This window comes from Camelina sativa, chromosome 17, assembly GCF_030686135.1.
Source record: "Camelina sativa cultivar CO46 ecotype springtype chromosome 17, ASM3068613v1".
Taxonomy (NCBI): Eukaryota; Viridiplantae; Streptophyta; class Magnoliopsida; order Brassicales; family Brassicaceae; genus Camelina; species Camelina sativa.
Genome location: NC_141896.1, coordinates 30,192,122 through 30,204,396, shown reverse-complemented (window position 1 = coordinate 30,204,396; position 12,275 = coordinate 30,192,122). Strand labels below are relative to the sequence as shown.

At 40.0% G+C, this 12,275-nt stretch overlaps 1 protein-coding gene across 4 annotated transcripts; it reads right to left on the bottom strand.

Annotated features, from left to right (window-relative positions):
• Positions 1 to 7,870: 7,870 nt before the first annotated feature.
• Positions 7,871 to 11,382, bottom strand: LOC104757918 (transcription factor MYB88). Of its 4 annotated transcripts, XM_087496294.1 has the most exons (10): positions 10,955 to 11,382; positions 10,535 to 10,618; positions 10,161 to 10,272; positions 9,874 to 9,929; positions 9,586 to 9,771; positions 9,306 to 9,484; positions 9,053 to 9,198; positions 8,794 to 8,921; positions 8,360 to 8,708; positions 7,871 to 8,146 (listed from the first exon to the last, which is right to left on the bottom strand). In XM_087496294.1, exons 5-10 carry the CDS (start codon positions 9,588 to 9,590, stop codon positions 8,048 to 8,050), a joined length of 906 nt encoding a protein of 301 aa, XP_087352420.1. In that variant the 5' UTR covers positions 9,591 to 9,771; positions 9,874 to 9,929; positions 10,161 to 10,272; positions 10,535 to 10,618; positions 10,955 to 11,382; the 3' UTR covers positions 7,871 to 8,047. The 4 variants fall into 4 exon arrangements, with proteins under 4 accessions (XP_087352420.1, XP_087352419.1, XP_087352421.1 ...); XM_087496293.1 differs by lacking the exon at positions 10,161 to 10,272 and having other exon boundaries at positions 10,955 to 11,335; XM_087496295.1 differs by lacking the exon at positions 7,871 to 8,146 and having other exon boundaries at positions 8,242 to 8,708.
• Between the last annotated feature and the right edge of the window lie 893 nt (positions 11,383 to 12,275).

Below are 12,275 nucleotides of genomic sequence, written 5' to 3'. Positions count from 1 at the left end.
AAACAGCCCGCCACAAAGGCCACATATCTGGCTAAAGAGCCCGCCACAAAGGCCACACATCTGACTAAACAGCCCGCCACAAAGGCTACATAATGTCTCAAAAGACTGCCACACACAGGCACAATGACTCAAAAGTCCGCCACTAAGGCCACACAAGCCCCTCCAAGGCCCTCCACCACTAAAAATGGACAAATTCTAACTCACATCAAACTTTCCATATTTAGCACTTTCCACTTTTGGAAACTTCTAATTTCAGGAAACCTTCCCAAAACCCTGCCTCACGGAAACTTTGTACCTCGAGTACCACCTCATCTTGTTACTGAGTCGCACAACCAACCACCCCAGACGACCAAGTAAACAAGAGAGATGGGCGGCTGGAATACTCCATTCCCGCTCCAGCAATGGATTACAGATGGGACCAGGCTAGACAAGCTCAAGTCGCGGCTTGCTTCTCATACCACTTCTTAAACCTTGCCTTCATTCTCGCCTCAGGCTCCCAAGTCTGCTCCTCAACACCATCACAATCCCAAAGGACACTCATCAAAGGAATCTTCTTCTTCCGAATTTCCTTGATCCTCCTCCCGAGAACCCTCACTGGTCTCGCCTCCAAAGTCATGTTAGGCTGAAGATCTTCAGGAATCTTAGCCAACAACTGATCATGCTCACGGAGACACTTCCGCAACATAGAAACATGGAAGACCTTGTGGAACGCACGCATAACCTCAGGCAACTCCAGCCTATATGCTACCGGTCCCACCTGCTCAATCACTCTGAACGAACCCATAAACCTCAGACTCAACTTAGTTTATGTCAATGACCTGTTCAGACCCCGCAAGCCATCTTGAGGTACACTTTGTCTCCTACCTGAAACTCAAGATCTCTCCTCCTCTTATCAGCATAACTCCTCTGCCTATCTTGAGCTTCCTTCATGTTCAGCTTGAGAACCCGAATCTTCTCTGAGGTCTCTTGAACAAAATCCACCCCAAACATGCTCCTCTCCCCCACCTGAGTCCAGCATAACGGTGTACGGCATGGCCTCCCATACAAAGCCTCATAAGGAGCCATCTTAATACTCGCCTGATAATTGTGTTGTAAACAAACTCTACCAGGATCAGGTGATCTGTCCAATGGCCACCCCAATCCAACACACACATCCTCAGCAAATTCTCCAGCGTCTTGATCGTCCTCTCTGACTGTCCATCGGTCTGGGGATGATAAGCTGTACTCATATGCACCTTTGTGCCCATCTCTGCGTGAAATGAATTCCAGAACACTGAAGTGAACTTAGAATCCCTGTCAGACACAATGCTCGCTGGCACCCCATGCAATCTGACTATCTTCCTCATATACTTCTTTGCCAAGACCGCTGCTCCATCAGTCTTCGTAATGGCCAGAAAATGTGCTGACTTAGTCAACCGATCCACAATGGCCCAGATAGCATCAAAAGTCCGAGACACTGGCAATCCTACCACGAAAGCCATCGTGATCATATCCCACTTCCACTCAGGAATGGGTAGACTCTTCAGTAGCCCACCAGAAACCTGATGCTCAGCCTTCACTAGCTGACACACATCGCATCTCGCAACCCAACTAGCTACATCCTTCTTCATCCCGACCCAATGATAGTACCTCTTGGGATCACGGTACATCTTAGTCGCTCCTGGATGAATAGAAAACCTGCTCGCATGAGCCTCTCTCAGGATCTCCTGCCTCAACTCCTCATCCTTGGGCACACAAACCCTACCGTGCACCAAGATAGTACCATTATCTGAGACCTGATACTCTGAATCAACATCCGTAGAGGCATTCACCAGCCCCAAATCCTTTTCCTGAGCCTACCGCACCCTACTCAGAAGATTTGCTCTATCAACTGCTTCCAAACCCAACGGTTCCTGTGACACAGCACACAACCTCAAAGAACTGATCTCTCCTACCAGAGAATCCATCTCCTGCTCCCGAACCGAAGCTACCCTCTTCCGACTCAGAGCAACTGCAACCGTGTTAGCCCTACCAGGGTGATAGGCTATCTCTAAATCATAATCTGCCACCAGCTCCATCCACCGCCTCTGCCTCTGCCTCAAGTTCCGGCTGAGTGAATATATAGTTCAGGCTCTTATGATCTATAAACACCTATACCTTTGCACCATACACATAAGATCTCCAAATCTTTAGGGCAAAAACTACAGCAGCCATCTCCAAATCATGAGTAGGATAGTTGCCCTCATGCTTCCGCAACTGCCGCGAAGCGTAGGCAATCACCTTCCCATGCTGCATCAACACACACCTCAAACCAACTCTTGATGCATCAGTATAAACCACATAGGGTTCTCCCTGCTCAGGTAAAGCCAACACTGGCGTAGTAGTCAACATCTCCTTAAAGCTTTCAAAGCCCTCCTCACACTCTTGTGACCACACAAAAGGGACATCCTTCCCTGTCAACTTAGTCATAAGCTGTGCTCTACTTGCAAAACCCTGCACAAACCTCATGTAGTAACCTGCCCAACCAAGGAAACTCCTGATCTCCGTGGCATTATGCGGTCTAAGCCAATCCCTGATAGCCTGAATCTTCTCCAGATCTACAGAAACCCCCTATGCAGAAACAATGTGACCCAGAAAACCCATCTCACGCTACCTAAAACTGCACTTGCTCAACTTAGCAAACAATTTCTGCTCCCGCAATTTCTCCAGAACTGCCCTCAAATGCACTGCATGCTCCTAAGGACTCTTAGAATATACCAGGATATCGTCATGAAAATGATGACAAACACGTCTAGAAATTTCTGAAACATGATGTTCATCAATCTCATAAACGCTGCTTGCGCGTTAGTGTTGAGAACCTAACACTATATCACATGAAAACATAAAATCTGAACCTAGTAAAATTCACAAAGCTTAAGTACCAAAAATTATATCTGTGATCACCCCGGCACTGGTTCCACCAGTCTCTGCAGTCATGTAAAACCGTGGCGCCTGCTCAATTTGTGCCACCTACTGCCCTCCTGGCTGCACATCCTGCAACGCTGCCACTGCTACCGGCTGCAACTTGGGACACAAGGGTCTGATGTGTCCTGGCTCCCTGCAATGATAGCATACACGAGCCGCTGTCGTTGGAGCACTCCTCTTAGGACAGCTAGCAAACTTGTGATCCTTGCTCCCACACTTGAAGCAACCCGCACCACTCGACGTCTGCGTAACCTCCCACCTCCTCTTGGTTCCCTGCACAGGCTTGCCGCCCCTGCTAGAACCTCCATGATGCTGAGCCTTACTAGGCTGAGCTGCTGGAGTAACCGTCACTAACTGATCCCGGATATCCTCCTCAATCTCTGCTGCAGTCTCAACTAGCTCTGCACGCGTAGCATAGCTACGTCCTCTACAATGGACCCTCAAGTCATCACAAAGAACCCTCATAAACCTCCTGATCTGGGCCTCCTTAGGCTCCATAGCCCGACCCCATAACATAGAAGTCGGTTGAACTCTAAGTCCAGCTCCCGCACTGACCGCGTCCCCTGAGAAAACTGAAGGAAATGCACCTCCAACCGGTCCAATGCCTCTCTAGGAAAATACTTGCGGTTGAACTCCAAGACGAAGTCAGCCCAAGTCATCTCCCTCTGAACTCCTCCTAGCAGCCACTGATCTCCGCCGCACCTGAGCATCACCAACCATATGATTGACCCCTATATTCACCCAAAACTCCTCAGGACATATGAGAGTATGGAAGTTACGTTCCACACTCGTCCTCCACGCATCTGCTGCAGTAGGGTCTATACCACCCAAAAAACGCGCAGTCTCGATGCCCTTCATCTCCTTGAGCATGGACAAATAACGTCCATGTGCTCCTTCATCCGCAGCCATTGGCTGCCGCTCCTCTGCCACCACTGGTGGCACTACCTGAGCCTGAGCCGGTACCACTGCTGGTAACCGCTCCAACAACTGTGCTAGCATAGCCGCAAAATCAACACCAGGGACTCCATCCGCTGAGACTCCCACATCCGGGACCCTATCAACACTGGCCATTGGAGCCTCAACACCGCCCCCTCCAGCCACACTCATGGAATCTTCCTGGACACCCTGCAACTCGGTAACACCCTCAGCTATCACACTCTGGTCCGCAGTCTCACTAACCACTGGGCCTCTGCCCCTACCATGACCACGTCCGCGTCCACGACCACGACCAGCAACAGCATCCTCTCTAACCATCTGCACTACCATGAACAGAAGGCTAAGCACACAAATTAAGTATACACAGAAACATAAACTCACCGTGGAATCACACAGTAGGCTCGAAGAGGATGTTCTAGGACTTCATGCCACACACAATTGACTAACTCACATAATCAATCAAAGCATGCAAATCCCAAACATCTACAGCACAAAGCCTAGTGAATCCAAACCTAGAACCGTAAGGGCTCTGATACCAACTGAAACGACTCAATTTTTTTTAAAATAATAAATAAACTACAACTAGTGGTCCCATACCCACTAGCCACCTAACCACAATCACAATCAATAGCGAAAATAACCAACATCAATATCCAATAAATAATCAATAATCCAATAACCAACATTAAATCCAAATCAATACAATAAAAACAGGATGCGTTTCTCTACAGAGCTGACACATCAGCCTTTTAGTTTAAGAAGAAATTGACACATCAATTAAAATGTGTGACCAATAAAATTATAACAATTAATACACGTCATTGTTTTTTTACAAGGTGGACACATCAATTTCTTTTTCTTCTTTTCTAAGTCAATTTCTTCTTCTATATGTCGATCTATTCTTTCTTTTCTTCGTTTGTATCAATCTACGAGAAGCCACGATTGATCCGGAGCCGGGGATTTGAAGATTTCTCAGAGGTTTTTGGAACTCAATGACTCGGGTGGAGGACAATCTGAAGAATGTCGATTGGAGAGGGTTTGATTGAGAAGCTTCGAGAGATGGATGTGAACAAGGACGGATTTGATTAGACAAACCTATCGAGGTTTGAATTTTGAATGTTTTCTTGATCTTTGGTATTTGGCTGAATCTGGGATAATTGTTAGGTTGAAATTGTGGGTTTTGATTCTATGAAGCTATCTTTGGTGTTTAGCTGATTTTTTGTAGATTGGATTGGAGATAGGATCTTGCTGGGTACATTATATAATCGCCATGTGAAAGTACCATAACCTGTTGCTTTAGTTTGGTTTGGAGGCTGTTTGAGAATCTCCTTATCACATACCCCTATTCAGATTTGACTTTTGTTTTTTATGGCTCCTTATCATTTTCCACTGAACGATTGAGATGAAAGTAGTTAATCTACTTTCTTTATCTCCTCTGGATGCCAAGACAGTGAACTCTTGGGTGAAATACTTCAAACGTAACTGCTACATCATACATGATTCTAAGAGAATTCTCTGCAGTTTTTTATGTTATGTTTCTGATGTAAAAAAACAAAAGAATAGAGAGACCTTTTTGGAGTTTGTTCCGGTTTATAAATTTGGGTAATTCTATTCTTTGACATCGAGTCACCGTCATTATTGTGCAGTGACCAGTGGAGAGGATGTTGTAATCTCGGCTTATAGGTTCGTAATATCTTCGATCATTGTTTTTCATATGTTACTCTCATGATTTTCTTCTGTTCATTATAGAATAATAATCTGATGATTTGTTTCTCCTGTATAGTTGATTGGTTTTCTTACATCTGATGATAATTAGGAATTTTTTTTTTTTTTTTTTTCAGGTCACATGGCTTTCAAAAGAAGATTTTAATTGGTGATGGAAATGATTTGGCTGTTATTGAGAGATAAGATTGAAGGCATGCCAGATATTAGTCTTTGTCTCTTGATGATGTTCACACAGCCTATTAGAGCTAATCTCATAATCTTAGTGTAACTTTTTTTTTGGTAAAGATAATCTTAGTGTGCTTAGAGTAAGTTTGGTATCAGTTTTGTTCCTAATTATTGCTTAACTTGCATTGCATTAGACGACTGCTGTGGATTTTGTGGATTTAGTTGGTCATTCAAATCAAGGGAATTGTATCATATGAAATAAAATATATTCAAAAACTTAATTCATGAAATCATATGATGATGCAAATAATAATAGCAGAAAAAAAATTATCAAAAATTTAATTAATTATGATACTTGATTCTAAACAGCATATATTAATTTATGAAATTAAAAAGGTTTTAGGGGTGAGTTACTAGAATATTGCATAAAAGCTTCCTTATTACAAAAGTAACATACAATTGTTTGTTATTACTAGACTAACCCATTGTACCTATACTACCCCTGAAACTAGTGTTGGGAAAAAACGTAATTACGGCTAATGCCATTAGAAAAAAAAACATTGGAAGTTGGGACTAAGTCTACCGATCCTTTGATGGTAGATTTATACACGTGGACTGATTAAAGGTGTACGTCAGATATTTTTGGTACACTTAGTTGTAGTGCTGGTACACTTTGCCGTCGACGTAGATGGTACACTTAGTTGTAGTGTTGGTACACTTATCGGTGGACGTATATGTGTATCAAAAACTAAGTGTACCAAAAATATCTGATGTACACCTTCAACAGTCAATATGACCCAAAATATATTTATGGTAGACTAATGGCCTGTTGCGACAGATTTATTCGACAGCCTTCTCTCGTTTCAGATATTTTTGGTATACTTGTTAGTTTTTTTGAAATAGTTTTCGGAGTGTGATGGTAGGTTTCTTGTCCGTGGTAGATTTAGTAAGCATTTTTGACAGCTGTAAAGTCTTACCAGAATAACACGAATTTGTTTGAGCTGTCAAAGATAGTCTAGCGTTGTGATAGACTTATTGGAGGTAGATCTAAATACGTTTGCTGTTCTTCCGATCTATGGTGTTCATGTAATAACGTTTGTAGCAGATTCATCAATCGTATTCTGTTTGTCGGCCGGAGCAAACGTCTTTTTCCTACTCTGTTTCGTTAATCTTTCCTCTGGGTTCATCCATGGAAGAGCTAGATATCTGTTCGAAAATCTATATAACTCACTTTTTATAGGTTTTTAATTTAGAAATCAGATGTTGAGATGAAAATCTATAATAGTTGAGTAAAAAACCCACAAGTGAAACCAAAAAAATAGACATAAGTCGTGAAAAAATAAAGTGAGGCAGGGAAAATTAGGGTTTTCAGTCGTATGTTAGAGGTAGAAGACGAGGATATTCTGGTAATTTCGGGTTCATTAAACCTAAAATCGAACGTGTACGTACATATAAACGTGTACGTACATATGAACGCATACGTACATAATGTTCTTGAGATTAGAGTACGTACATAACGTTCTTTTGCTTAGTGTAGGTCCATAAATCCGTTTTAATGAACAATATTATTGTAATTTTGTAGTCATCTTCAACATATCTTCTTCTATAACCCTAGCTAATATTGTTGTTGTTGTTCACCGGAAATGGAACAAGTAAGAGATGTTACTAGAACAACCTATGTAATTCGTAATTGTTTATTTATCATATTTTCGAGAGGTAATGAACAATAACCATACAAAATTACATTTTAACTATAGAGGGTAATATTTAGATAACATATATATATAATACTCAGTTCAACTAGGTACAACTAAATATATATTTAGATTTGCATTTATATTTAAAATATGAAAATGATAATTAAGGTTTATAAGAATTTCTTTACATATTGAACTATTAAATAACCATGTTTAATCAACAATACAAGAATTTATCACTTTCTAATATATACTATCGTTTTCACATAAAATACTCTTTAAAGTATAAGGAACACTTAGTAAGTGATCACCTCAAATGAAGCAAAAGAGGTAAACCCAACCTTTTATGAACATTGTGTTATGAAAACCTTGTATATGCTCATTAATACTGATAAATCTTGTGGTCAACTGCTAATTAATAATTTATATTATAGTCCAATTGGATATTCGAAAAATACAAAAGTTCAACTATGAATATGAGAGTACAACTAGACAACTATGGAGTCACAAACTTTCTGATTGAGTACCCTACAAACTTTTTGATTTCCTTGAAAATGCGAGGGAGTGTTACAAGAATGGACTCACACCGCACTTGTGAGCACACTAGTACGAGACGACTTGTGGAAGTGTCGAGGTGGTGGTGATGAAAGTGAATTGAGTAACCGGTTTTGAGGCTTTATCTAAGGAGAATCCGCACAAAGATAAAAGACTCAACGAATCAGCCAAGTGAGGGGAAACCAGACACACTTAGAAGAAACACAAGAACAAGACGATGTTTTGAAGCAAACGACAAACCGATTTTTTTTTATTACTTAGAAAATGCGTCCATACAAAATGCTGAACCAAACAGTCATTTCAAGGTACTCACGTTATAAGTATATGGAAAAGCTTACACTTTCAGAGAATTGTGGGCTAGGAATGCCTGCTGCTAGAGATCTGAAAAATGGAGTGACTTGAACAGGGGAGTGAAACTCTTCGTCACCCGACATAGGCACAACAATCTCATTAGGGTTCTTTAGGACATCCTGACATGTTGTGAGTAAATCCACATGTTCCACAGTTATTACATCAGGCACAATCACTTTAGCTTGTGGTAACTGCCCGTCATTTTGTTTCTGCGATGTTGTTGTCTGAGTATCAGGCATGGGTTGCTGAGTTTTATCATCAGAAGGATGAGGAGGCATTACGGTTGATCCTGAGCTATAATCAGAGCTTGCTGGTGAATCATGGAGATCAGGTTGCCTATAAGTGACATTACTGGCTGTTAGAATCATACAAACCACAATCATCCATATATTATATTAAAAAAAAAAAGTAATTTCTGAACTTCCAAGATGTTTGACTATCTTCATTACTAATCCTCAAGTCCTCATCAAGACCTTTGGAATCTATATATGGGATTCCATATCTGAATAGATCATTTTCTTTGCTTTTATTCAAGAAATCCTGTAGGACCTGGAAGCATTAGGAACAAGAGAGCTTGCTTTTGTTATTAGAAAGCTCACACAGGATCGTCCAACATAATGTTCAATTTTAGCTAATAGTTTTACAAGTTACAGAACAAAATGAGTCGTGCATTGTTTTACCTTCCAGGCATTTTCCATGCTTTGATCTGTGTTGTCTGCATTAACTTTCTGTGCCAATGAACTGAGAAGCTCAGCTTGTTGGATCAAAGCTGTCACCTTTGGATCATCTTTCTTAAGAAACACCTCTTGGGTACCTTTATCCTCACCTATTTACCAAAACCACAACTTAGTTGAATAAGACTCTCTCTGTTTGCATCTCAACTCACATCTATTTCCCAAGATAAGGATTAGCAAGAATAAGAGTTTTGCGCACCATCACTCTCTTTTGCATTGCTTGTTAGTTTCTGCTCTTTCATGCCATTGATACCTGCAGCATTGTGGGATACTACCGAAAGTGGAGGTCTAGTCTGTTGATTCATAGCCGATTCAACCTTTATATGTGATCTATCCCCATAGCTCTTGATCTCTGTAAGATCCGGAATGTGACTTCTCCTGGATAAATGAACATGACCACTATATATGTCAATATAACAGTTCAAAATAAGCTTTCTTCTTTGGAATCAATCAAGAGAAACCAAAACAAGGTTTCTCACCTCATTTTCTTAGTAAGAGGAGATTCACTTTTGACTTTTCTCGGTGTACTAATACCATCTGGGAACAACAGTCTCTTGTTGTTTGAGTTCACACAACAAGCGATCTTGTTCTCTTTAGCCACGGCTTCATACTTAGCTCTCTTCTTGCACAGTGTTGTAAACCTGTTCTTCACAGCATTATCCGTTCTACACAATAAACCACAAAGAACAAGAATGAAGTCTCTAATTTCATATCCATAATAACCTTGGTCCACCATTAAAGCTTATATCTGTTGGTTTCCAATATACCTGCCTGAGACCACTTTGGCTATCTCAATCCACCTATTCCCAAACAATCTCTGTGCCTTCAAAACCAAACACACACAAGATCAGTCACAAACTCTATAAACTCTATGTGATAAAACAAACAAAAAAAGATGTCACAAAACTTTACAAACCAATCAAACTAAGATGCAGAGACAATCCCTAAAAACCAAAGTTCTCTTATAATCAAATCAATCCCTAAAACCCAATATCCATATAGTCATAAGACTCATAACACCCAAATCATATCGTGAATTAAAAAAACAACTCACCTTAAGAGCATGAACAAGCCCGGAGATTACTGGGTTAGCTCAGTTGGCACACGTTCATTAGCTCAGTTGGCACACGTTGATAGAGCATTAACAAGAGGGGAAAATAAAATACCTGAGCAAGTTCATATATTTCACAATTGCATAATCAATATATGAAACTCTATCATCAAGATAATATATCAATACATAAAAGGTTCCTCATAGCTAAAACTCAGGTAATACAACAAAAGAACTAAACTCTTATGATTCCAGGACAAACATAGAACCTCATTTTCCCAGATTACAGAGCCTGAGACTACCACTATCTAATCTTTATAGCCATTAGGAAAATCAATTCACCATAAGTAAAGCAAGTGATTAAAGATAAGACTTACGAGTAAGGTTCTCAGTGTCATCATCAAGCCTTTTGGTGTTGAGAGATGTGCCACTTGATGCAGCCTTGTTGGTTCCAGCATTGACTAAATCCAAACAACACAAACACAAAATCAAATGTTAGATGGAAGCCATAACTGGAAATTGCACATAGAAACAACAACAAAGACTCAAGAACCAAAGTCAAACCAGCAGAAGTAGTTAAGCTATCGAACTAATATGAACAACAATCAAATCAGCAATACAAAAACATCGGAAAGTTCAATTGAAAATCACAATAACCCCAAGGCGTTGAAAGCTAAGTTACATCTATTGAAGCTCAATCAAGGAAATAATCTAGAGAGAGACCTAAGAAAGCTCTAAGATAGGATCAAACCAGAACAAAGACAATTAAGTAAGAAAAAAAAAAAGAAGACTCAAACATTTTCTGACGGTCTCGATATCGACGAGCGGCGTTGACAGTTTTCTCGTCACTCTTGGCTTGATTTTCTTGGCTTGGTGTAAGTCTTCTTCTTCCTCTTCTTAGCACCACAACAGAGACGGAGCACGAGATGAAGCGTCGATTCCTTCTGGATGTTGTAGTCGGCGAGAGTGCGGCCGACCTCGAGCTGCTTCCCGGCGAAAATCAAACGCTGCTTGTACGGTGGGATCCCTTCCTTGTCTTGGATCTTCGCTTTCACATTGTCGATGGTGTCAGATGACTCGACCTCTTGCGTAATGGTCTTCCCCGTTAGGTTTTCACGAAGATCTGCATCTTTTTGAGGCTACGGCTGCACCCAAGATATTGATGATTTTTTTCAACCAAATTTAATTATAAATGGCATAAACCGTAATAAAACACACAATCCTGGTTTAGAAGTAATAATCAAACTTTTATGTGTTATTCTAGTAAGTCGAAAATCTCAACGTGTTAGTCTAGTAATAAACCTATTTTTATGTAATATTCTATGTAATTTCCCAATTAAAAAATATATAAGAAATATAATATGAAAAGAATAATGAAAACCAAACCTGCAAAGCAATTAAAAAATGATCAAAAATATGATGGTGCTAAAAAATTAACAGGTACTGATCTTTCCCAACACAATGGTTTGAAGTTACCCGAAAATAAGATCGATAAAAAAATACTATATAACAATTATGTGATTAAATTTGTAAAAATAACAAAAATTACACCACAAATTCAAACTACACTAATATATTCAAATAGTTAGGCTATTTATATAATTAATTTGATCCGATTTAAATGTAAACATTTATAAGCTATCCTAGATTTGATTTTAAGATTTCTCTATTTAAAGTTTATTAGTGCATTTTTCTATCTTCTCATTATATAAACTATAGTTTTTATAATTAATCCGATTCCAAAAATAAAATAAAAAAATCATATTTTCAATAATTAAATATATTTAAATATAGTTACAAAAATAATCTCGCGGCGTAGCGCGGGTCTAACCTAGTCATAAGCTAATGATCCAAAAAACATAAACCAGAGAACCAGCAATCCTAAACAACATTCTAGGACTCAACTCTAGCAACCTAACAGAAGCCAGACAACCAAGCGAACCACTAGAACATCCTCCTCTTCATTGCCTTGATTCCACGATCACACTTTGCCTTTACCTGCACCACAAACACAAATTGCAATGCATGAGTATTTTATAAATACTCAGTAAGGCAATCCTCTTATCTACTGGGCTATACACATAAGCAATAGAGACATCTCTAATCATCAACCAACAA